The 25,268-nt window shown below is 42.2% G+C and overlaps 1 protein-coding gene across 2 annotated transcripts in view; it reads right to left on the bottom strand.

Moving 5' to 3' along the window:
• Window positions 1-25,268, bottom strand: part of ESR1 (estrogen receptor 1) — a 415,900-nt gene that overhangs the window by 30,515 nt on the left and 360,117 nt on the right. For both annotated transcript variants that reach the window (XM_024996420.2, NM_001001443.1), the window contains 1 exon segment: window positions 9,060-9,193. In XM_024996420.2, coding sequence (XP_024852188.1) covers window positions 9,060-9,193 — 134 coding nt within the window.

The following is a 25,268-nucleotide window of genomic DNA, read 5'->3' as shown; positions in this document are numbered from 1 at the left end:
CTCCCGTCTGTTCAGTTCAGTTCAGTCGCTCAGTCGTGTCCGACTCTTTGCGACCCCATGAATGGCAGCACGCCAGGCCTCCCTGTCCATCACCAACTCCCGGAGTTCACTCAGACTCACGTCCATCGAGTCAGTGATGCCATCCAGCTATCTCATCCTCTGTCGTCCCCTTCTCCTCCTGCCCCCAATCCCTCCCAGCATCAGAGTCTTTTTCAATGAGTCAACTCTTCGCATGAGGTGGCCAAAGTACTGGAGTTTCAGCTTTAGCATCATTCCTTCCAAAGAAAGCCCAGGGCTGACCTCCTTCAGAATGGACTGGTTGGATCTCCTTGCAGTCCAAGGGACTTTCAAGAGTCTTCTCTAACACTATAGTTCAAAGGCATCAATTCTTCAGCGCTCAGCCTTCTTCACAGTCCAACTCTCACATCCATACATGACCACAGGAAAAAACCATAGCCTTGACTAGACGAACCTTTGTTGGCAAAGTAATGTCTCTGCTTTTGAATATGCTATCTAGGTTGGACATAACTTTCCTTCCAAGGAGTAAGTGTCTTTTAATTTCATGGCTGTAGTCACCATCTGCAGTGATTTTGGAGCCCCCCAAAAATGAAGTCTGACACTGTTTCCACTGTTTCCCCATCTATTTCCCATGACGTGATGGGACCCGATGCCATGATCTTCGTTTTCTGAACGTTGATTTTTTTTTTGGTTTTATTTTTTTAATTTTTTATTATTTTCTAAATTTTATTTTATTTTTAAACTTTACATAATCGTATTAGTTTTGCCAAATATCAAAATGAATCCACCACAGGTATACATGTGTTCCCCATCCTGAACCCTCCTCCCTCCTCCCTCCCCATACCCTCCCTCTGGATCGTCCCAGTGCACCAGCTCCAAGCATCCAGTATCATGCATCGAACCTGGACTGGCATCTCGTTTCATACATGATATTTTACATGTTTCAATGCCATTCTCCCAAATCTTCCCACCCTCTCCCTCTCCCATAGAGTCCATAAGACTGTTCTTAAGCCAACTTTTTCACTCTCCACTTTCACTTTCATCAAGAGGCTTTTTAGTTCCTCTTCACTTTCTGCCATAAGGGTGGTATCATCTGCATATCTGAGGTGATTGATATTTCTCCCGGCAATCTTGATTCCAGCTTGTGTTTCTTCCAGTCCAGCGTTTCTCATGATGTTCTCTGCATAGAAGTTAAATAAGCAGGGTGACAATATACAGCCTTGACGTACTCCTTTTCCTATTTGGAACCAGTCTGTTGATCCATGTCTAGTTCTAACTGTTGCTTCCTGACCTGCATACAAATTTCTCAAGAGGCAGATCAGGTGGTCTGGTATTCCCATCTCTTTCAGTATTTTCCACAGTTTATTGTGATCCACACAGTCAAAGGCTTTGGCATAGTCAATAAAGCAGAAATAGATGTTTTTCTGGAACTCTCTTGCTTTTTCAATGATCCAGCGGATATTGGCAATTTGATCTCTGGTTCCTCTGCCTTTTCTAAAACCAGCCTGAACATCAGGAAGTTCACGGTTCACGTATTGCTGAAGCCTGGCTTGGAGAATTTTGAGCATTACTTTACTAGCATGTGAGATGAGTGCAATTGTGCAGTAGTTTGAGCAATCTTGGGCATTGCCTTTCTTTGGGATTGGAATGAAAACTGACCTTTTCCAGTCCTGTGGCCACTGCTGAGTTTTCCAAATTTGCTGGCATATTGAGTGCAGCACTTTCATAGCATCATCTTTCAGGATTTGAAAGAGCTCAATTGGAATTCCATCACCTCCACTAGCTTTGTTCATAGTGATGCTTTCTAAGGCCCACTTGACTTCACATTCCAGGATGTCTGGCTCTAGGTCGGTGATCACACCGTCGTGATTATCTGGGGCGTGAAGATCTCTTTTGTACAGTTCTTCTGTGTAGTCTTGCCATCTCTTCTTAATATCTTCTGCTTCTGTTAGGTCCATACCATTTCTGTCCTTTATTGTGCCCATCTTTGCATGAAATATTCCCTTGGTATCTCTAATTTTCTTGAAGAGATCTCTAGTCTTTCCCATTCTGTTGTTTTCCTCTATTTTTTTGCATTGATCACTGAAGAAGGCTTTCTTATCTTTTCTTGCTATTCTTTGGAACTCTGCATTCAGATGCTTATATCTTTCCTTTGCTCCTTTGCTTTTCGCTTCTCTTCTTTTCACAGCTATTTGTAAGGCCTCCGCAGACAGCCATTTTGCTTTTTTGCATTTCTTTTCCATGGGGATGGTCTTGATCCCTGTCTCCTGTACAATGTCACGAACCTCAGTCCATAGTTCATCAGGCACTCTATCTATCAGATCTAGGCCCTTAAATCTATTTCTCACTTCCACTGTATAATCATAAGGGATTTGATTTAGGTCATACCTGAATGGTCTAGTGGTTTTCCCTACTTTCTTCAATTTAAGTCTGAATTTGTTAGAATAATTCAATTTGTCTGAATAATGATACCTACCTGTCTGTTAGGTATCATTATATCCATTGTACAGATATGTCTCAGGGAAGTGGCTTATGAAATGGCATCCCTTATCTGCTAAGTGGCAGTGTTGCTTCTCTTGAATGACTGGCCTTTCTAAGACAAAGTCCATGGCACACCAAGTGTTCAAGAAATTAATGAAGGCAAGGACTTCCCTGGTGGTCCAGTGGATAAGACTCATGCTCGCAATGTAGGGGACCCAGGTTCCATCCCTGATCAGGGAACTAGATCCTACATGTTGCAACTAAGCATCTGCATGCTGAAGATCTTACAGGATGCAACTAAAGCCCTGTGTAGCCAAATAAATAAATAAAAATAAACAGTAAAAAAAAAAAAAAAGAAAGAAAGAAATTAACCGAGACCATGAGGCTTAAGGCCACACCAGAAGGTGGGAGCAAGGAAAGGCTCAAGAGTTGAATCTACTGCCAACAGAATCCATCAGCCAGCAAGAAGACAGTGAACAACTTAATAACTATAAAGAGCCATTTATCTCAAAATTACGACAAGACAATAGGCACGCTCCCTGGACAGGAAGTTTGGCATTACAAAGAACTCAAGAGACAATATAATCAAATCTTCTCCACTGTGGCAGCCATTGGCATACTGACAATGCATCTATATGAGATTCCAAGGCTTGTTCCTATCGGAGAACTTTAACAGTTAAAGAAATAATGATCCTTAATATTTACAGCCAGTATGTTTCTTAAGTGTCCTAATGTCTAATAATTAACAGAAGGAGTGCAAAGTATTCGGGTCTGGAAAGACGAAATATTCTGTGAGATGGGAGCCTGTTGTAATTAATCATGATTATAAATGCTTCTTTGAGCAGAGCGCAGCCTCTGGTGAACATACACAAAGCAAATGTCATCACCTTCAGCACCAGATGTTTCATCAAGTCATCAAGACGACAAGGTGTGCCACATTAACAAAGAGCTGAGTGACGCACAGGAGCTGGCACCATTTTTATGCTTATGCTTAACATATACGCACTTGTGTGATATTCCACACCCTTTTTTCTTTAGATGAACACCAAGATACACACTTTAGAGATGTTGTCATAATTCTTCCTTTTCGGCTTTTCACTTTCCTTTTATTTTTTGCTTTGGGTTTTAAGTCCCTATGGTTTTGGCTCTTTTCTGCTCTCTAATATTCCATCAATTGAAAGAGAAATGTCTGAAGATCAATTTTGGATGAACAGGTAATGAAGGGTATGTTTCTATAACAGGAGATTGTCCAGGAGTAACCAACAGGCCTGCCAAAGATACCACGGGGATCCAGCAGACACAGAATTGGAGTAACTAGAGTTAGTTCGTGCATCAGGAGAGGAAAAGAGATCCACTGTAACACAGAGAAGGCAGAGGAGCTGGAGTCAGGGGTCTGACAGGCTCTCCAGGGAGCCAGCTGGATAAAGTTACCAGGGAGAAAAGTAGGTGAGGCTCTTCAGAATTATTGAGACATATAAAGAATGGTGGTCAGAAGAAAGTTAAGAAAATGGATAGAAATAATTATTAAATTGAATTTGCAAGCCAAATCCAACATTTATCAGGGACTGTAGATTTATACATATTGAGCTTTGACTCTTGAATTTTTCCAAGTCTTGAAAAATTCCCTAAAAAGGTGGTGTTCTGAATGGGAGTGGGTTCTGAAAGCTTTGTGAGGATCACATATGTGGGGAGAGAGGATGCAAAGAAGCAGTCAACCGACACGGAATAGGGACACCACCGGTTTTCATTAAGGTTAGCCAAAATTAAATAACAATCCATTATTATCTATCAGACAAATCTTGCTCTAAATTTTCTCTAAATAAAATTAAATAGCACAAGTAACAAAGCCTCAGAACAGCTGCAAACTCTATTGTTATTACCCTCCTGTCCTTGCATATTTTTTTAAGCCCAGTGAGAGGGAGGCTTTTAAACTAAAAGCACTTCTGCATGCTAAGTCACTTCAGTCGTGTCTCTTTGCAATGCTATGTACTGTAGCCCACCAGGTGCCTCTATCCATGGGATTGTCTAGGCAACAATACTGGAGTGGTTGGCCAAGCCCTCCTCCAGGGGATCTTCCCAACCCAGCGATCGCATTCTTGTTTCTTATGTCTCCTGCATTGGCAGGTGGGTTCTTTACCACTGGTGCCACCTGGGAAGCCCCAAAGAACTTAATTATGTTGAAAAGAGGCATGAGCTGACTCCTTTTAAGTCGGAGATTCTCATAAGTGATGATGACAACTGTCACTGACTGAGGACCTACTATGTTCCAGGAAGTGCATTACACACTTTTTATTTATTTAGGCTATGCTGAGTCTTCGCTGCTGCACACGGGCTTCTCTAGTTGTGGCATGGACTTAGCTGCTCTGCAGCATGTAGAATCCTAGTTCCCCCACCAGGGATCGAACCTGTGTCCCCTGCATTGGAAGGTGGGCTCTCAACTACCAGACCACCAGGGAAGTCCCTGCATTACACACTTTATACACAGTTTCCCCTAGATCTCACAAAAACCTGAGGAGACAGACATTATTTTTCCCATTATCTAGATCTTTAATAAACTGAAAAGGATGACATGTTTCATCATGGTGGGCACAGGACAGGAAAAATGGAAACTTTTTAGGTCCCTCTGGTCACACCCAGCAAACAAGCATCTATTAAGTGACTTGACAGTATAATACTTATTGGCAGTTTACAGGCTCTGAGGAATACAAAAAGACATTAATGATTTATAGAGAAATTAGTACACATGCGTAAAGACTCCACCTGGGTTAAAAAAAAAACAACTGGAAAACCAAAAGCAAAAAACCATGTCATCCATTTTCATTTGGTGGTGGTGTAGTTGCTAAGTCCTGTCCAACTCTTGTGATCCCATAGACTGTGGCCCACCAGGCTCCTCTGTCCATGGGATTCTCCAGGCAAGAACATTGGAGTGGGTTGCCATTCCCTCCTCTAGGGGATCTTCCCAACCCAGGGAATCAAACCCCATCTACTGCATTGCAGGCAGATCCTTTACCAACTGAGCTACCAGAGAAGCCCTATACATCTTCGTATACTTGGTGTAAAGTTCACAGTGGGAATTCCATCACTGATGAGTTCTTAAATGAATGAATGAAATGACTGAATCAATGAATGAAATCAGCCAACCAACTGACTAAATGCTAGATGTGAGGTGTTAGCTCTAAGAACTAAAACAGTCTAGAGAAGAAAAACTCATTACGGACGGGGTCATAGCAAGATTTCCTGAATGAAGTAAGATCTGAACTGGGCTTGAAGAATTTGAAATACTGGAATTACAAAAAAGAACTAAAGTCCCACAGGATAGCAGGAATACTGTAAATGGGCCCAGAACCTCCTCCCCGATGTAGCTCCAGCTCCATCCTCCTCTTCCACTGCTGCTCCCTCAACAGCCTTTTACCCTGAGTTCATCTGCCCTATTTGCATTTGTCCTACCTTGAACCCTGTCCAGCTGGCTCTCAGAATCCCTTGACGCTAATACTGATTGGGCGAAGACATCTTCAGATTAACCAGAAAGGCCTCTGTCCTTTGGTGGAGAGTGGAAAAACTGCTTGTCCTGTGGATGACTGGAGACTTTTGCAAGCAAAGGAATAAATTCTTCTGTCGCAGAAATGATGAAAATCTCCCACTCCCAAATAGCTGTGAGGAGGCCTTCTCATGGAAACGTTGGCACCTGGGAGACCTTGTCAAGGCTTCCAGAAACACATTCCTAGCAGGTCCTCATAACAACCATTCAACTCCCCCTGTGCCTCTGTGCCAAAGTCAAGGCCAATGTAAACACACCCTTCTCAGACTTTAGTGACAGGGGCTCAACACGAAACGCCAGGTTTCTCTACACACTGAGGTTTTGTTTCCCAAGTATCAAGAAAGCATCTTCTAGCACAGTTGTCCTGAATCATTTCTAGCTTGCCTTCTGTCAGAGAGTCCAGGAATTAGCGTCACTTCGTAGTTTGTCTCACAACAGGTGAAGAATGGCCCCTGATCCGAGCTATGGCGTGGTTGGGTTTTAAGAAAAGCCCACACCTCCGGTAGTTGGAAAAAGGTGTTGATCGTGGTGACCCTAGTATCACTGATCACTGCTCTGAAAAAGGCCCGGAGCGCCACACCCCTGTGTTTTGCAGTCAAGTCCTTTTCGATTCTGTTTTTTTCAGGAACAATGTGAGACGTCGGGAGCTGTGCTCAGCAGGCAGATCCACTTTTCCAAAACAGAAATCACTCTGGGGGTGGAAAGAGTGATTTCACTTTTCCCAGGTTGAGAGACAGCTTCTGTTTTGCTACAGCCCATGAGCCAGCAGTACTGCTCTTGAGAGAAAAGATGAGCTACTGGCGTCTCAAAAAAAGACAACCATAAACTGTCACTGAGATGGTGCCTTGTTTCTCCAAAATAGCATTCCAGCCCTCCCGGTGCAAGGCAGCTCACAGAATATCCTGAGAAAGAGCTGAAGGAACAAGGATGGAGGCGGCAAGTTTAACTGGTGTCAGGAGGCAGCAGGTGAAGGTCCAAATTCTGTGGCAAGAAGTACTGTTTTTGAGATGCCAGTGCCAGTCTTTTCATAAAAGACTTTCTTGTGAGAGCTGAAAGTTTTTCCCTCTGGGATTTAAAAGACTCAGGCCTATAAATCCAATATTTTGATGGCAAAAGTTCCCCCTTTTCTATTATATAATATGAAAAAAAAATACACCCTCTCACAGGCACAGACCAGTAATGCAGGAAAATAAGATACACATCTGAAGGAAATATTTTTGATCATCAAGGTCAGAGCATCTACTATATGACTCTGGTTAATTTCACTTCCTGTCCAGGGTATTATTTCCTGGTAAAAGTAGGGAAAAAAGTCCCAGCACTTTATAGGCCTGCCTTCCCTGAAATTAACAGATTGTCCACACGAGAGCCGTCGGCGCGTGCCAGCCCTCCAGCGAAGAAGGAGCAGGTTCGGGACCTGGCACGGTGCAGCCGAGTGGCACTGCTCCCAGAACTCTCCTCCAATAAAGAGCCATTGTGGGCTCTGGACCCTTCAACCAACAGGACAAATGACTCAAATGAAAAGCACAATGCATGTGAGTGGAAACTGAAACTTGAATGCCGTGGTAATCACTTCCTTAGTAGAGACGCCATTATTTTTCACACAACTTCATCCTGCAATTCAGTCCTTGCCTAGTGTAACGGTACAGATTTCCATTTATCAGTTGATAAGGGAGAATGATTACTGTCAGAACCATTAAGCAATACAGGTTACAAGCACTGGTGGGGAGAAGTGGAAAATTGTCAGGGGAGGTGGGAAGGGATTGACATTCATCAGCAAAACACCTCAAAAGACAAGCAAGTGCCAATTCTCCCCAAATGGGGATCAACAAAGACTCTAGTTCAGCTACTGGGAAATTTGAGACCATATCGAAGGGTGTAAGAAGCTAAATCTAAAATCAGGTCCAGGGCTTCAAGGTAGCTGTGATTTCTGTGTGAGAATGAGGTCTCCAGCAGGAGGCAGGCCTGGGGCTAGGGGGCTAAGGTCAAGGTTAAGGGCATCTAAACTGTGCAGCTGACACCCCATTGTCAAGCATCAGGTGTTATAGGCTGGAGATCAAGTGCTTAGATTTGACTGCTGAAGAGGCTGGGACGAGTCAGGGTGCTAATTCAGGCTGAGCCATAGTTTCCATCTGGATGACCTGGAGTGACTCATTATGCAACAGCCAGCCTCACTAGCGAAAAAAAAAAAAAAAAAGGATGCCACTCTCAGCTAATATTTCTCAAATGAATAAATAGGAAAGGACAGTTGAATTGGATACCATGGATCAAATGAAAACCACTCTTTTAGCTGGACCAACATACCAAATTCCATGTTCCTTGGTTTTAGAATTAGGTTTTTCTATCTCTGAGTCAATGGTATTTTTCAGCTAATCAGTTTTGACCAGAAACACAGTCTGTCTCAAATAAGTCTCTTTCCTTATGATCTGAAGCTTGGAACTGGTCACAGTATCCTAACAGGGTCAACCACTCTACTTACTTTCTGACACATACAACTAACAACAGACTTATGTCCATATACATGTGTCACTTTAATAAAATATAAATAAATAAACTCATATCTGTGGAAGGATGCTACTATTTCAACAAGGCCACCTGATTCAATGTTGAATTTTTGCTTTCATTCATCTTATTTGATCAGCATGGTTTTGCCTCCATAAGTCATCTACAAAGAAGATGTGTCCATGCTCACCTGTGCCAGCCTCTTTGCGACCCCATGGACTCTAGCCCACTAGGCTCCTCTGTCCTTGGGATTTTCCAGACAATACTGGAGTGGATTGCCATTTCCCCCTCCAGGAGATCTTCCTGACAGAGGAATCAAAATTGCATCTCTTGCACCTCCTGCATTGGCAGGCAGATTTTTTATCCCTAGTGCCAAAAAGATAGCTAATTTAAATGTACATCAGTTGCTGTTTTCAATTTGTGATTATGCCTTTGTAATAGGTAGCTTGTATCTGGTTGAAAAATACAAATAAATGTTTCTTCCAGTAACTTGGCATTAAATTTTCCCATGTGATTCACTCACCAGAATTAAGCAAGATGATGGATTTGAGGCACACAAACTCTTCTCCCTGGAGATTCATCATACGGAACCGAGACGAAGTAGCCAGCAACATGTCAAAGATCTCCACCATGCCTTCCACACATTTTCCCTGGTTCCTATGAAAACACACACAGACAAAAATATTAAAGCACAAAAAAATTCCAGAAGACATGATAAGGTTCACATTCATAAAAATCTACTGATTCCAAATCTGTCACAAAAAACCACAGCCCATTCTCTTCATGGAGCATGAACATTCACTTGAATTCTAGAAGGCAAGATGGAAAAAGATTTTCCATCCATAAAAAGACTTCCATTTCAAATTCTTAGAAAAGATGTCTTATTCAGTCCCCAAATCTGTTATGTTAAATATGAAGTTCTTCAACCTATGGATAATTAAACATGATTTTAATTCAGGTAAAAACATTTTTTCTAATAAATATTTATCAATCGCCTATGATATTCTAGTTGTTGTGATAATAATAAGAATAAAAATAGGGCTTCTAATATCAATATGCTCATGACCTTGAGATAATACAATTTGTATTAATAAGTGTATTAAAATGATTTGGAGATACAGGACCAACTATGAAAACCATGAGCTGTAGCTGTGTGGAAACCATTAATGTTGCCTAGGATGACAGGTGAAGATGTCATTTATCTTTAATGAGTGGACATTGAGTGGACACTTTAAGAAAACGTAGGATCTCACTGGGTTGAGGTATGAAAGCATCAGTGGAAGAGCTCCCAAACGTGGAAAGGAGGAACAGTGTGAAAAAATCTGGAGGGAGGAGGAGACAGGGCAGTAGTCTAGGAAAGAAGATGAAAGACATCTTACATCATTATAAGAAGTTTAAGCATCTTCCCTGTACAACAAAGCTTTGGTGTCACGGATCTAACATTTGTAGTTGTAACTATTAAATAAGCAAACCCAAAGGGAAGTTCCCTGGCAGCCCAGACAGTAAAGTGTCTGCCTACAATGTGGGAGACCTGGGTTCGATCCCTGGGTCAGGAAGATCCTCTGGAGAAGGAGACGGCAACCCACTCCAATACTCTTGCCTGGAAAATCCTATGGATGGAGGAGCCTGGTGGGCTACAGTCCGTGGGGACGCAAAGAGTCAGACATGACTGACCGACTTCACTTTCATTTTTCACTTTCAAAGGTTCAAAACATGCAATATCTTCAAAAGAAAGTATTAGTATATTTTTCAATAGGATTGGTACAGAAACTAAATGCAGAGATGATACATCTGAAAGGAATGCATTCATCTAGTTATTCATTAACTGAATTGGGGGCATGATGAGCTTGGGGCATAGGAAGAAGCTAAGATATTTTATGCATATGCAAACCTATGTTTGTAACATATATAAAAATTTAAAACATGAACAGTTAACACCTTGTCCAGCACTTTATTTTGTTTTTAATGGATATACTTTAGAGTTCTTCATCAATTGTTTTTAACAGCGGCACAGTTTTTTCACCAAACAAAATGGTTTTATTTCTTTAATCAGTTTTTTGTTGTTTGACTTTTAGTTTGATTTCAAGTACTGTGCTGTTACAGACATTTCATGCAATGTCTATACTTATGTTTATGTCTAGACACATTCAAAATGACTTATTGAGGGCCCATTATATATGAGGCTTTGTGTTAACATTAGGGTACAGGGAGGAAAACCATGGACCTTGTTAATATAGAGATTGGGATGGAGGGGGTGAGATAAATTAGAAGTTTGGGATTAGCAGATACATACTACTATATATACAATAAAAACCCAGATCTTACTGTATAGCACAGTATAGTATAAAAACATTCAATATCCTGCAATAAACTATAATGGAAAATAATCTGAAAATGAATATATATGTGTATATATATAACTGGATCACTTGCTATACACCAGAAACTAATGCAATATTGTATATCAACTTTACTTCAATATAAATTTTAAATAAAGAGATTCAAAACAGAGTCAAGACAGACAAGGAAAAAGATGAGTGCAATACAGGGTATATTCCCCAGAAGACGTGTATTACATCGAATAACAGTCTCTCCGAATTTAACCCACACCAATATTGAAGCAATTGTCATGAAGTTCTCAGTTAAAGGTAAATGAGTTTTTATGTAAAGTACTTAAATGGCATGTAGCACACCATAGGGGCCATATTTAAGTCTTAGCTACAGACAATGATAAATAGGTAGAGTCATAGATATCAGGGTAGAGCCTGGCCTTTTTACCTGAAGTATCCAGTAAACAATTCCCAAAGTGCCTTCTGCTTTGTGGAAATCTGGGTGCGTGAGAGCTCGACATTAGCAGAGGGGAATCTTGAAAAGATATATTGCTCCACGGGAGGAATGAGCTGGTGTTACCCCAAAAGGTGAGTGGGCCTCAAGCCCAAGTGAGCCTTAAACCTAAAGTGGCCTTAATCTACAAGTGAGCTTTCCTGTCCTGTAGCTGATTTTTTTTTTTTTTCTTTCTAGTGAAAAAATAAACAAGGAGAGGGAGACATGTTTGGAGGCTAAACTTTAAAAATAACAACTCATAGCCAAAATAGAGAAATGTTCCTTTCTCAGTATAAAGTCTTTGTTTACTTAACAGACTGCACACGGGCAGGGGACGGCTTCTCAGTGTGGGAGGGAGCCTGTGTTTGCCTGCTGTGAGCAAAAGTTCAGTTCAGAAACGGAGATAGTGGAGTCTTAACAATCCTCTTTCCTTCTCATCCCCTTACAACAGTCTCCTACATTTTCTCATGAGGAGTTTGTTCTTCACTCTGCCAGTGAGAGTGTATTCTTTTCAGCCTCTTCTCATCGGATGCTATCCTGGCATTTCTAAGCAGCAGTTATTACCTGGCCACAGCACAATGCTGGCACTTCAGCACACTTTAGGACCAAGCCCTCAGCCATGGCGCACACCCACGACTCTCACTTCAGTTCTTAATGTGTATCTGTGTGTGTGTATTTGCACGTGTTTGCATGCACATGCACATTTTCTTTTAGAGGACATGGAGGGAGCATACACTAAATATAAATCACTGAGACAATTTGATAGAAGGACCCTGGGTCTAACCTTCCAAGCAAACAGAAGTGCTTCATGTGGGCTGGTGTGAGTGTCAACTCTGAGGCTCCTGGGGGAACATTCATTGCAGTGAAGCTGCAGTTTTCTAAGCCGTGCTCTAAGAGTCTGGAAAAACTTGACGTTGATGTCTCCATAAGAATGAACCCACTGTCTTTCAGTGGAAAAACTTCATTTGGTTTAAAAGCTTTAGCCAATCCTTTATTTGTGTAATAAATAAAAAGCATGTACTCTGAGAGCCCTGATGATATTTTCAGTGAATCACTAGAATGTCAGCTGCATGGAAATGACTGATTACATGGTATGTGAGGGTCTCCCATCGGCATTGCCACCAGGTGAAAAGGTTTGCTGAGTGAGCTAGTGAACAGCTGATTTCTCACCCTAAGATCAGGTACAAATCCACATGGATTTGGAAGGTTAACAGACGCTCGTCACCTGCCTGACACAAAGGTATCATTTACTATCCACGGAGGTCATGACACATTGGGGTCGGTGATTCATTTTCAAACCCTCACGACACACCCTGCACTAACTTTGAGGAGCCAATTAGACTAGCACAGTTAACTCAATATCAGAGGAACAGATGAGTCAATGGTGCAGCGATGGGGTGATTGCTAAGAATCTGGAGGTAACCTGACTACAATAAGACAGGATTAGTCGAAATCCCTGAGGTATGCCTAAGCCTGAGAGACATGTGGGCTTTTAAAGAACAAGATATATTTTTTTAAAGGAGCCCAGCTTCAGGCATAGATCACGAGTAGTTTACCAAGCAGACCAGCCCATGACTCCCACTTTGAGACACATCAGCCTGCAGTGACGAACTCTCCTCGTCACACAGTCTGCTGTTCAGAGCACCTCAGAATTGCCTTGATGGAAAACCTCATTCTTCTCCTTACCCTCTCCCAATGCAGTCCATGTGCACTTAAGTTATGGGGAAAGAAACAGGTTTGGAAAGCGCATTTGTTCATGGGAGGTTCTCCTCTACAGAAATGAATGCCCGTTTTATGGAAGCCCTTAAGTACGCATTCCTCCACAGGTGAAATAAAGAGCTCTAATGAGGATATACAGCTCAAACCTGCACTTGCATATCTTCAAAAGTAATCTTAAAATGTAAAGCTATCCCTTGGACTTTGTTGTTATTGTTGTTTAGTTGCTAAGTCATGTCTGACTCTTGTGCGACTCCTTGGACTGTAGCCCATCAGGCTCCTGTATCCATGGGATTTCTCAGGCAAGAACACTGGAATGGATTGGAATTTCCTTCTCCAAGGGTTATTCTCGACCCAGGGATTGAACCCTCGTCTTTTGCATTGGCAGGCAGATTCGTTACCACTGAGCCACTAGGGAAGCCCACCCTGTAGTCTCTCTGTATAAATGAACATTGATAGATGGAGACAGAAAACCCAGGAGATCAACATAAGACATTCAATTTAGCTATCCTGAAAAATTACAACATGGTTAGAAAAAGGCTACAAATTAAGATGCTGCTGAATATCAAAAGGTCCCCTAGTCAAGGCTATGGTTTTTCCAGTAGTCATGTATGGATATGAGAGTTGGACTGTGAAGAAAGCTGAGCGCTGAAGAATTGATGCTTTTGAACTGTGGTGTTGGAGAAAACTCTTGAGAGTCCCTTGGACTTCAAGGAGATCCAACCAGTCCATCTAAAGGAGATCAGTCCTGGGTGTTCTTTGGAATGAATGATGCTACAGCTGAAACTCCCATACTTTGGCCACCTCATGCGAAGAGCTGACTCACTGGAAAAGACTCTGATGCTGGGAGGGATTGGAGGCAGGAGGAGAAGGGGATGACAGAGGATGAGATGGTTGGATGGCATCACCAACTCAATGGACATGAGTTTGGGTGAACTCCAGGAGATGGTGATGGACAGGGAGGCCTGGCGTGCTGCAATTCATGGGGTCGCAAAGAGTCGGACACGACTGAGCAACTGAACTGAACTTATATATGTAGAATCTAGAAAGACGGCACAGATGAACCTACCTCTAGCACAGGAATAGAGATGCAGACGTAGAGAAGGAACATGTGGGCCTAGTAGGGGAAAGAGGGTGGGACGAACTGGGAGATTAGGGTTGACATGTATACATTATCACGTGTAAGATAGCTAGTGGGAACCTGCTGTAAAGCAAAGAGAGCTCAGCCTGGTGCTCTGTGATGACCTAGATGGGTGGGGGTGGTGGGGTAGGAGGGAGCTCCAACAGGGAGGGGATATATGTTCACTTCATTGTACAGCAGATGCTAACACAACATTGTAAAGCAATTATACTCCAATAACAAAATAAAGAGTTTCTGTATCTTTGATGCTACAAAATCTCTCAGCACATGCTCTGACATGCTATGACTCCATAAATATTTGTATGATCAAGAGGTTTGCATATACAACGCTTTGATGTATGGAACACAATACTGAAGATGGCAAATTGTAAGGTATCTTGAGAGATACAACATTTGAATGGCCATATCTTAAAGCTGATTACTTGAGAGGAAAGTGGCTAAGACTGTGGAATCTGACTGCCAGGTCCAAATCTTGAGACCATTATTTACCAATTATGTCACCTTGAACCAGTTACTTAAATTCTGTGTGCCTGAATGAGTATATACTCACAGTGGACTGTAGGTTGAATAAGAAATAGTAAGTCATTAATATATTATTGTTTGATATAGTGGTTGGTTTCTGAGGATCAATAATGAAATTGGCCCTGGAAGTGAGGTATAGATATAGAAATATTTACCCCCTTGATCTGAGAAGGCAATGGCACCCCACTCCAGTACTCTTGCTTGGAAAATCCCATGGACGGTGGAACCTGTTAGGCTGCAATCCATGGGGTTGCTAAGAGTCAGACACAACTGAGCGACTTCACTTTCACTTTTCACTTTCATGCATTAGAGAAGGAAATGGCAGCCCACTCCACTGTTCTTGCCTGGAGAATCCCAGGGACGGGGGAGCCTGGTGGGCTGCCGTCTATGGTGTCGCACAGAGTCGGACACGACTGAAGCGACTTAGCATAGCATAGCACCCCCTTGATACTGAGTAATAAGAAACAGATAGAGCAAGCTAGAGAGCCCTGTCAGCAAATTATCAGGTAAAACCATGGTCTGAAAGAACTTGGAAGGCAGACCACTCACCTGGAGAAGTGGATAGAAGGAGTCCAAGTAATGGTATATGGCTGTCCATACAAAAAAGAAGTGAACTCAGGCAAGAATGAAGTGGTTCTGAAGCAGAAACTGAAGGAAATGGGGAAATCCCAATGATAAACAGTCTTACAAATTTGGAAAAACCAAATGTTCCTGGCTATGAAATATTAAAGAGGCGAAGTCAAAAAGCATTCTGTATTTGGAAGGCCCTGTAAGACTTTTTGATTTACAAGGTTTAGATTTTAGAGTGTTTAAAGCACCTCAGGTGGTAAAGGGTGACATCAAGTGGGCCTTACCTCTTTGTCCAAGCCTGTGGTTTCAAATAGCCTCAAGGCTGTCACCAGTAAATCATGAGAGGCCAAAGGACAAAGAAGCAAATGAGAACATCAGACTTGAGAAATGTGTCGAGGAAAGACTTCGGGTGTGGTTACGAGCAGATGAAACTGACAAGGGCAAATGGAACAGAAGCCTACTCTTCTTCTTCTTTTTTTTAAGACAACTGTACTACCAAAGAAATCACAAGTCTGAACTAATAAACAAAAGCCTTTGATTGTTCAAGTCTCTAACCCTAAAATTTAGGCTGCTCAACACAATAGAAGTGCATTCCCGTCTCAGGTCATTGTCCAATGTAAGCATCTTCCTTGGTAAACGAACTTCCCATGCAGGGGCTCAGGATCCCTCTAACCTCTAGCTCTGCCCTGTAGAGGTCCTTGAAGTGCTCTTCATTCAGACAGGAGATGGAGAAAGGACTCAGGAAGACTCGGAATACGTGCCAACAGGATGTGCTATGAACAGGGCAGAGCACACTGGAAGGAGAAGCAGTCCCGCGCTCATTCAGCTGTAGCCAGTGTGGAGGATGGAAAGAAAGAACCTCCCAGAAGGTGAAGTCAGGGTTCTCGAAGAATGGAAAGTTCCTTCTCCCCAGATAGCAAATTTAGGAACTAATTAAAGAAACTCCTTGCTGGCTCCTCAGAGTAGAAACCTCCACATTCTGTCTAGTGGGCTTCCCAGGTGGCACTGGTGGTAAAGAACCATCTGCCAGTGCAGGAGGACCTAAGAGACATGGGCTTGATCAAAGGGTCAAGAAGATTCCCTGGAGGAGGGCATGGCAATCCACTCCAGTATTGCTGCCTGGAGAATCCCACGGACAGAGGAGCCTGGTACACTATAGCCCATAGCGTTACAAAGAGTCAGACACGACTGAAGTGACTTAGTATGCATACACATTCTATCCAGTACGATGTTATGACTGGTATGAAAGAGTATGTGACAAGAAAATCAAAATGGAGCCAGTATTGCTAAGAGACCAATGGAGCCAGGAGGCCACTAAGGAAGTGGAACTTGAGCACATCTCAGCCTGGATGGAACCTGACATTTGACTACTCACTGTCCTAAGGAAGATATCCAGAACCTTTGCCAGAAACTCAAAATGTTTATCAGATTCTTATTCTGAAGCAACTCATGACAGCCTATCCCTTAAAAATAAATACTTCTTTTCTTGTGACTTCTGCCTTTAGAAATTCCTGACTCTCTTCCCCAGAACGCTCTCCCCTTTATCTGAATCCGTATCTCCTGAATTGCAGTTCTTAAGATGTGAAATAAAGCTCTTGGTTTTTTGCAGTCTCGGTATCGACTATTGTCTGACAAATGACACAGGATATTCCTACTTCTTTGTTTCTCAATTGACTTTTAATTGCTGTTCTTTCGCCCCTACTGCACCGTGCGATAATGAATATATTTGTGGATCAAGGTTACCAAACCAGGATAAGCCATATCTGTGCTGGACAGAGGGGACCACACATTCCTGAGAAATCAGTGTGCAGGACTGACTTAGAACCAAGCACGTGGCTGGAGGCAGCTCTGAATTCTCTCTCTTGGAGAGGAACAGTGTGAATTTTGGGTATGGGGGAGTAGATATTTGGTGACCAGAAGTGAAAGATTGCTGAATTGATCACAACACATTTCCTTTCCCTCCTGGGCTTCCTCCTAGACATACAAACATTTCCCAATATTCCCTGGAAGTTAAAGTGGACATGGGACTGGGTTTTGGCTGGTGAAAAGTGTAGGGAAGCAACTGGGACCACTTCTGTGATAAAGTGGAGAGAAAAGAAACAGACATGCCTCTCCAGTCCCTGTCCCACCTACTGCCTGAATACAGAGCAGTCCACAGACCTAGTAGAGGGCAGAGCCTGAGGTTAGAAAGGCCCTGGGTCCTTGAGTTGGAAGGTCACCTGCCAAGGAAGATGCCTGCATTGATGGCAACCTGAGTAAGAAACAGATTTTCACTGTGTTGAACAGCAGACATTTTAGGGAGAACCGTGACAATATTTAGCCTCTACCCCATGACACAGAATAGATGCACAGATGCATCCTCTGTGCTCCAAGCCACTTGGGTCACAACAACTGACACACAAATACTTAGGATGCAAAGATGTGCTCTTCTGAGACACGGCGACTACTAATAACTGACCAAAGGGATATAAAGAGTGCATCTCTGTGACATCTTGCTTTAGCGAAACCAGATACGTCTAGCTGGTATCATTAGGAAAGAGGTTGATGAGTATGCAGCATAAGGGATGGAGAAATTTGAGGCTCCAGGGGCTGTATTCCTGGAGAGGGAGCCTCCAAAATATGATACTGCTGGTGACATCCACTCAAGGAGTGAAGAAACCAAATAACTGAAATGTAGAATCTTACAAGGACTTCCCAGGTGGCTCAGTGGTAGATAATCTGCCTGTCAAGCAGGAGACTTGGGTTTAATCCCTGGATCAGGAAGATCCCCTGGAGAAGGAAACGGCAACCCACTGCAGAAATCTTGCCTGGGAAATCCCATGGACAGAGGAGCCTAGTGGGCTAAAGTCCATGGAATCTCAAAGAATCAGACACTGCTTAGCAAACTAAACAACAACAAGAATCTTATGAACACTGAGATCAAGGTTCCTATCGTTATAACAAAGCCCAGTATTAAGTGACTGATTTAGAGTTGACCAAAGGTCTGAGTGTTTTGAAAAATTACCCAGGACTAATTTGTTTCTGACTCTTCAAAGACCTCCTTGGTTTGAAGGCTTTTCTTCTGAAAATGATTCTGAACAAAAGCAATGATCTGATGTCTGCAAGGATGTGCTGAACAAACTCACTAGAAGAAGAGAATCTCTCTCTCAGGGCTCAGCCACCCCTCTGTGCACCTGAGAACATGTAACCCACGTGGCTTTGGATCAAAGTCTGTGCTTTATATGTGAGTGTTCTTTACCTATCACAGGCTATATGTCAAGGCAAATAAGCTAAGAACACATAATGATAACTAGCAAAAATGTCATTCCTCTTAGAAAGGATAGTGTTTAGGCAGAGAAAGGAAAAGTGGAATACAATAAAAACCAATAGGGGAAATTTTAAGAATATGGCCAATACATCATCTTCTTAGAGTTACTCTGAGAAAACAAAGATAAAAACTATGTTCTATGACTCATTTGAAAGAACTGGATTTCAAGTGGTCCATTACCTTGAGGAGAGTTGCTATGAGACTGAAAGCCAGTGTTGTCTTCATGGGGAGGTGGAGGATTAAATGCATGGGACAATTTGGGAACATCCTAGAAACGTAAAGTTCTCAGAAGGCACATTGCAAGCAGACCTTCCTGAAGAAGCAGGAGAGGTTAACAGTAGGAAGAAGGTTTTCAGGACTCTGCTTTTCTCAGTTTCAATCCATATTAAGCTTTGCTGCTATTGCTGATTTCCTCAGAAACATACAGGATCTACTAAGAGAAGCCAGTCAACCTTGGTGCCCAGTAAGTGGACTTCCAACAAATTGGGAAAAATGCCAAAAGATTCTTTCAGCACAAGGAAGTCCACGCTCATTAAAATCAATGAGGCTTTCAAGCAGTGTCCAGAGGATACATTCAGCTCAAGAAAAAAATAATTCTTTAGGATTTCCCTTGTGGTCCAGTGGTTAAGAATCCACCTTCCAATGCAGGGGACGCAGGTTCGACCCCTGGTTGGGGAACTAAGATCCCATATGCTACGGAGAAACCAAGCCCATGAGCTCCGGAGCCCTTTGTGCCACAACAAAGATTCCATGTGCTGCAATTAAGATCCCATGCAGTCAAATAAATAAATATTTTTATTTTTTTTTCCTTTTATATACTTTTAATCAACTTTATTGAGTTATACTTAATACAAAATATAATTCAACAATTTAAAATGTACATTTCAATGATTTTAGACAAGTGCATATAATCATGAAACCATCACAACAATCACGAAACAGAATATTCCCGTTACTTAAGAGCTCTGTCATACTCTTTTGCACTCAAAACCATTGCTGTCAATTCTGGCATCTAAAAACCACTAATATATTCTGAGACATTATATTTTTGCCTTTTGCAGAAACACGAATAAATGGAATCATATAGCAGTCTTTTGTATCTAATTTATTTCACTTAGTATGATGATTTTGCGCTGAAGAATTGATGCTTTTGAATTGTGGTGTTGGAGAAGACTCTTGAGAGTCCCTTGGACTCCAAGGAGATCCAACCAGTCAATTCTAAAGGAGATCAGTCCTGGGTGTTCTTTGGAAGGACACTGAAACTCCAGTACTTTGGCCACCTCATGCGAAGAGTTGACCCTTTGGAAAAGACTCTGATGCTGGGAGGGATTGGGGGCAGGGGGAGAAGGGGACGACAGAGGATGAGATGGCTGGATGACATCACCAACTCGATGGACGTGAGTTTGAGTGAACTCTGGGAGTTGGTGATAGACAGGGAGGCCTGGCGTGCTGTGATTCATGGGGTTGCAAAGAGTCGGACACGACTGACCGACTGAACTGAACTGATGATGATTTTTGTATTTATCCACAATTTTTTATATCAATAGTGCACTCTTTGAAATTTGAAATTTGAAATCACTGTGACATACTACACATCCATTGTAATGAATTAGGTTTAACAAGATAGGCAGTACCAAATCTTGGAATGTTATAAGGATGTGGTAGAGCAGCCTGAACTCTTTTATGTTTTTGGAGGGATTACGGAATGGTTTCTTCAAAAGTTAAACATTCACCTACTGTATTGAACCTTCAGTTTTACCGTTAGCTGTTTGCCCAAGAGAGATTAAACATGTATGATCACACAAAGACTTATATTTATGTAGCCATTGTAGCATTATTCGTAACAGTCAAAACAGAAACAACTCAAATGTCTGTTACCTAGTTAATGGATAAACAAATTGTCATTTATACTTTCTCTCTCTCCTGAGAGAGAGAGAAATAAATATTTTTAAAAAGAGAAAAGTCATTGTCATTCAGAGACTTGCCTTGCTGAGACATTAACTCATTGATGACTGAAGTCTTAGAATGACTGGCCAGCCACACATATCTAACCATATATCCAATCTTTTACAGAAGGAAGACTCTACCCATGCTCCTCACCCCACTGCCCCCCCCCCCCCAACATCATGCCCTGACACAAGGCCAAGAGGACTCTCCTCTCCCTTCATTTCAGTCATTAAGGGGGGACTTCAGCCTCAAAAGAGTCACTGTGAGCCTTCCTCTAATCCTGGAAACAGAGTACAGATAATTGACATGCCTATTACTCACCCAGAAAGATCCAGACCCTTTCTATTCATACTGGTGCAAATGGTAGTCATGAAAATTACACAGGGAACATTTTAATGGCCTATCTGAAAGATGTGTCTGTATATTAGCGTCACACACTTAGTCATCTAATATCCAATTATCTTTATTAAGCCACCTCTCACACAGGAGTAAGACTCTATGGAATTCGTTGCTTATTTACTTTTCTCACATTAGTAGGTTGATAGTCAAAAGAGTTTTGAAGCCAAGAGATGTTTTCTAATAAACAGAAAAAGCCTTAACGTGCACTCTTTTCATATACTTTTGGGTACTAACATAGCAAGAAAGAAGGTTACACTTGGCTATTATAGGTGCTTCTGTCAGAATGTGTAAAACACACTTCTGGGTTTGAATGGTTTCCCAAAGGGAGATGGAATTCTGTACTTCTATAGATAATGATCCACTTGAGTTTGCTTGTTCAGTGTATACAGTTTAAGAGCTAAAGTAAGTTCCTAGAAGAAAATTCTCTAATGGTTGTGTCTATTCAAATATCCTATTGAAAAGAGAGTCGATCAATCTTTTAAATCTTTTAAGACGTCCACATCAAGTATGTAAAACATCGGGAAGAATTCCCTGGTTATCCACTTTTCATTTGGAACCGCTGTAATTACACAAAGAAGTTAGGTAGTTTTTCTTGCATGTACTTCAATGAACAGATTTATTTAATTGAAATGAAGGCAAACAAATTAACAGAGAACATGTGGTTTGTATGAGAGCAGGGTTTCTATTTTTGATAAACCAATAATTGTTTCTTTGTGTATGATAAACACTTCTTCATTAACTTGATTTTAGTTATACACTATTTTTTAAGTCTATTATATATGTCGGATTCAGTGCTAGGAACTCAAAGATCAAATGTATTCATTCCTTTATTAATTCAGTGAATATTTATTACATCAGAATCTACTATGCTCCGTGCACTGAGCTGAGTGTTGAGGGTTTAACAATAAGCGAAACATTGTGCTTCTGCAGTGTACAATTTAGTAAGGTAGACAGGTATTAAGTGCATACACACACACAACTACAACAGCAACAACAAAATAAAACTAGTAATTGCAATCAGTTCCAAGAAGGAAGAGTATAGGGTCTTATGAGAGAGCAACAAGAGGACTGACTGCCTTAACTCAGAGGAAAGGTGGGTCTCAGAGAAGACCTTTTTGAATAGGTAACACTTAATCTGAAACCTACAGAACTTGGAATTAGTCAGGAAAAACTTTGGGAAGAGTGAATCAAAGAGAGAGAAGTGTACATAGGTTTAGGAAGCGAAAACAAAGTGCTTGATGAGTTTGAGACACTAAAAAGAAGGTAAGCACTTTGGAATGCTGGACTCACTGTGATCTCAAGCACAGTGGTCCTGAGGAGACTAAAGAGGCAGCCATAGAAACAAGGCCTTCAGGCTTCGAGCGGGAGGGTGATCTTCAGCCCCAGGCCAAGAGAGGGCATTGCAGTTTTAAGAGAATTCCGAGGATAACTTAAGAGAAGAGTGTTTTTCAAAGACCAGACTCACGGGGGTATTATTTCCTCAAGTCGCTATGAAAAGAAAGTGAAAGTGTTATTGCTCAGCCATGTCTGATTCTTTATGACTCCACGGACTGTAGCCCACCAGTCTTCTCTTTCCATGGGATTTTCCAGGCAAGAATACTGGTGTGAGTAGCCATTCCCTTCTCCAGGGGAGCTTCCTGAGCCAGGGATCAAACCCAGGTCTCCTGCATTGCAGGCACAGTCTTTACCATCCAAGCCACCAGGGAAGCCCCAAGTCTCTATGAAGTGAAAGTGAAAGTTGCTCTACTGCTGCTACTGCTAAGTCGCTTCAGTCGTGTCCGACTCTGTGCGACCCCATAGACGGAAGTCCACCAGGCTCCCCGGTCCCTGGGATTCTCCAGGCAGGAACACTGGAGTGGGTTACCATTTCCTTCTCCAATGCATGAAAGTGAAAAGTGAAAGGGAAGTTGCTCAGTCCTGTCCGACTCTTAGCGACCCCATGGACTACAGCCTACCAGGCTCCTCCATCCATAGGATTTTCCAGGCAAGAGTACTGGAGTGGGGTGCCATTGCCTTCTCAATCATGTCTAATTCTTTGTGACCCCATGGGCTATACAGTCCATGGAATTCTCTAGGCCAGAATACTGGAGTGAGTAGCCTTTCCCTTCTCCCGGGGATCTTCCCAACCCTGGGATTGAACCCAGGTCTCCCACATTGCAGGTGGATTCCTTACTGGCTGAGCCACAAGGGAAGCCCAAGAATACTGGAGTGGGATGCCTATCCCTTCTCCAGCAGATCTTCCCGAGCCAGGAATCGAACCGAGGTCTCCTGAATTGCAGCAGATTCTTGGCAAGAAGAATATAAAATTCATATTTCTTATCCTCACCATTCTAATTGCAGCACACACACATACACAAAAAACCAAACCAAAATGCACCACCAAATGCTGCTTTATGGTGCAGAAATTAAATGCAACATAATCGGCCATTGAAATGTCCGAAGAAAAAGCAATTCCTTTCTTATCCTGTCTTTTACTCGCAACTCCTGGTTTACAAAACCAGTGCTCTAATCCCTGAGCTATAGGGCCTCGCCTTTCTTATATGGAAAACCTTAATCTGTTCACTATCCTTTAAGACAAATGACACATATTCAATACACAAGCCAAGAACTAAACTAATGACCTAGGAATTCTCATGGGGATTCTGGAGTCATTTCATTAGGATTTATCAAGCTCTTACTTAGATCCCAGGCACTCTGCAAGTTAGTCAAAGTCCCCACTTTCCAAGAGCTTCCATTCACATGGTAAAGGCAGATAAAGAGAAGTAAATAATGGGCAGGATAATTCCAACTGTGAGAAGTGCCTTCACAGGAACTAAACCAGGGAGCAGTGGGATAGTATAGCAGAGGGCCACCTCCAGCTAGCTTGTTCTCCAGGCGGTGACATCTGGACTGAGGCCCAAGTGACAAGATGTTTTGAGATAATCCAGACTCTAATTTTAGAAGAGAAAATTTTCAAGTGTTTTTCATCAGGATAAGAATTAAGGTAGTCATTTTAATGGTTGTTTTTAAGGCTAGGAAAAAGTATTCTGGCTTTACAACTCAATAAGGCAGATCTACACAGACCAAGCACTGTGCCAAATAATCCAAGAAACTGGAATTGAAAAAGGAGAATCAGAGGTGGCCAGAACACTGCCTTCCTCTTAGAAGTTCCAGTCTTTTTCACGCTAAAATTGAACCTACAACTGTTAGGAGAACAATGGTTTTCCCTGGTAGCCAGTTCACAAACTCAGCCCATGAACAGTCTACAGGAGGTGGCGGTGGTACTTCTTAGCCCACACTGGAACCAATCCTGTTTGATACAATTCATCTTTCTTTAATGTTGACAACTCACGTGGAGCTCTTTGGTTTACTTCATTTTAAAAATTTTATCTTTTCTTTTATTATGGATGATCTTTGCCTTGACTTCACCATATACTTTCTACTTTCTAACTTCATTTCATGTATTTCAATCTAAGGTTTAGCCAAATAAAAATACAGATAGAAAACATTAATTTGAAGAAGGGTAATGGACTGCAAGGAGATCCAACCAGTCCATTCTGAAGGAGATCAGCCCTGGGATTTCTTTGGAAGGAATGATGCTAAAGCTGAAACTCCAGTACTTTGGCCACCTCATGTGAAAAGGTGACTCATTGGAAAAGACTCTAATGCTGGGAGGGATTGGGGGCAGGAGGAGAAGGGGACGACAGAAGATGAGATGGCTGGATGGCATTGCTGACTCGATGGACGTGAGTCTCAGTGAACTCTGGGAGTTGGTGATGGACAGGGAGGCCTGGCGTGCTGCGATTCATGGGCTCACAAAGAGTAGGACACGACTGAGCAACTGCTCTGATCTGATCTGATCTGAATGGACCCTGAACTCATGTGGTTCAGTAGTAAAGAATCTGCCTGCCAAGGCAGGAGATGCAGGTTTGATCCCTGGCTTGAGAAGATCCCATGGAGAAGGAAATGGCAACTCAATCCTGTATTCTTGTCTGGGGAATCCCATGGACAGAGGAGCCTGGCAGGCTACAGTTCTTGGGTCACAAAGAGTCGGATGCAGCTGAGTGACTGAACAACAACAACAAATTGACACTGAGAGCTGTTTCCAGTGTGCTGGGATATGTATGCGTGGAGTTAAATGCTAGTTTTTGAAAAAACATTTTGGCCATGCCACGTGGCATATAGCATCTTAGTTCCTCCACCAGTGATTGAACCCATGCCCCTGGTAGTAGAAGCGCAGAGTCTTAACCACTGGACTACCAGGGAAGTCCTAATACTAACGCGCTCTTGATTGGAGTTGTTTTGTGTAGCTCTTACATATAGGTGCT

The sequence above is a fragment of the Bos taurus genome, chromosome 9 (assembly GCF_002263795.3).
Source record: "Bos taurus isolate L1 Dominette 01449 registration number 42190680 breed Hereford chromosome 9, ARS-UCD2.0, whole genome shotgun sequence".
Classification (NCBI taxonomy): Eukaryota; Metazoa; Chordata; class Mammalia; order Artiodactyla; family Bovidae; genus Bos; species Bos taurus.
The sequence above is the reverse complement of the archived record's forward strand: the minus strand, read 5'-3'. Positions and strand labels throughout refer to the sequence as shown.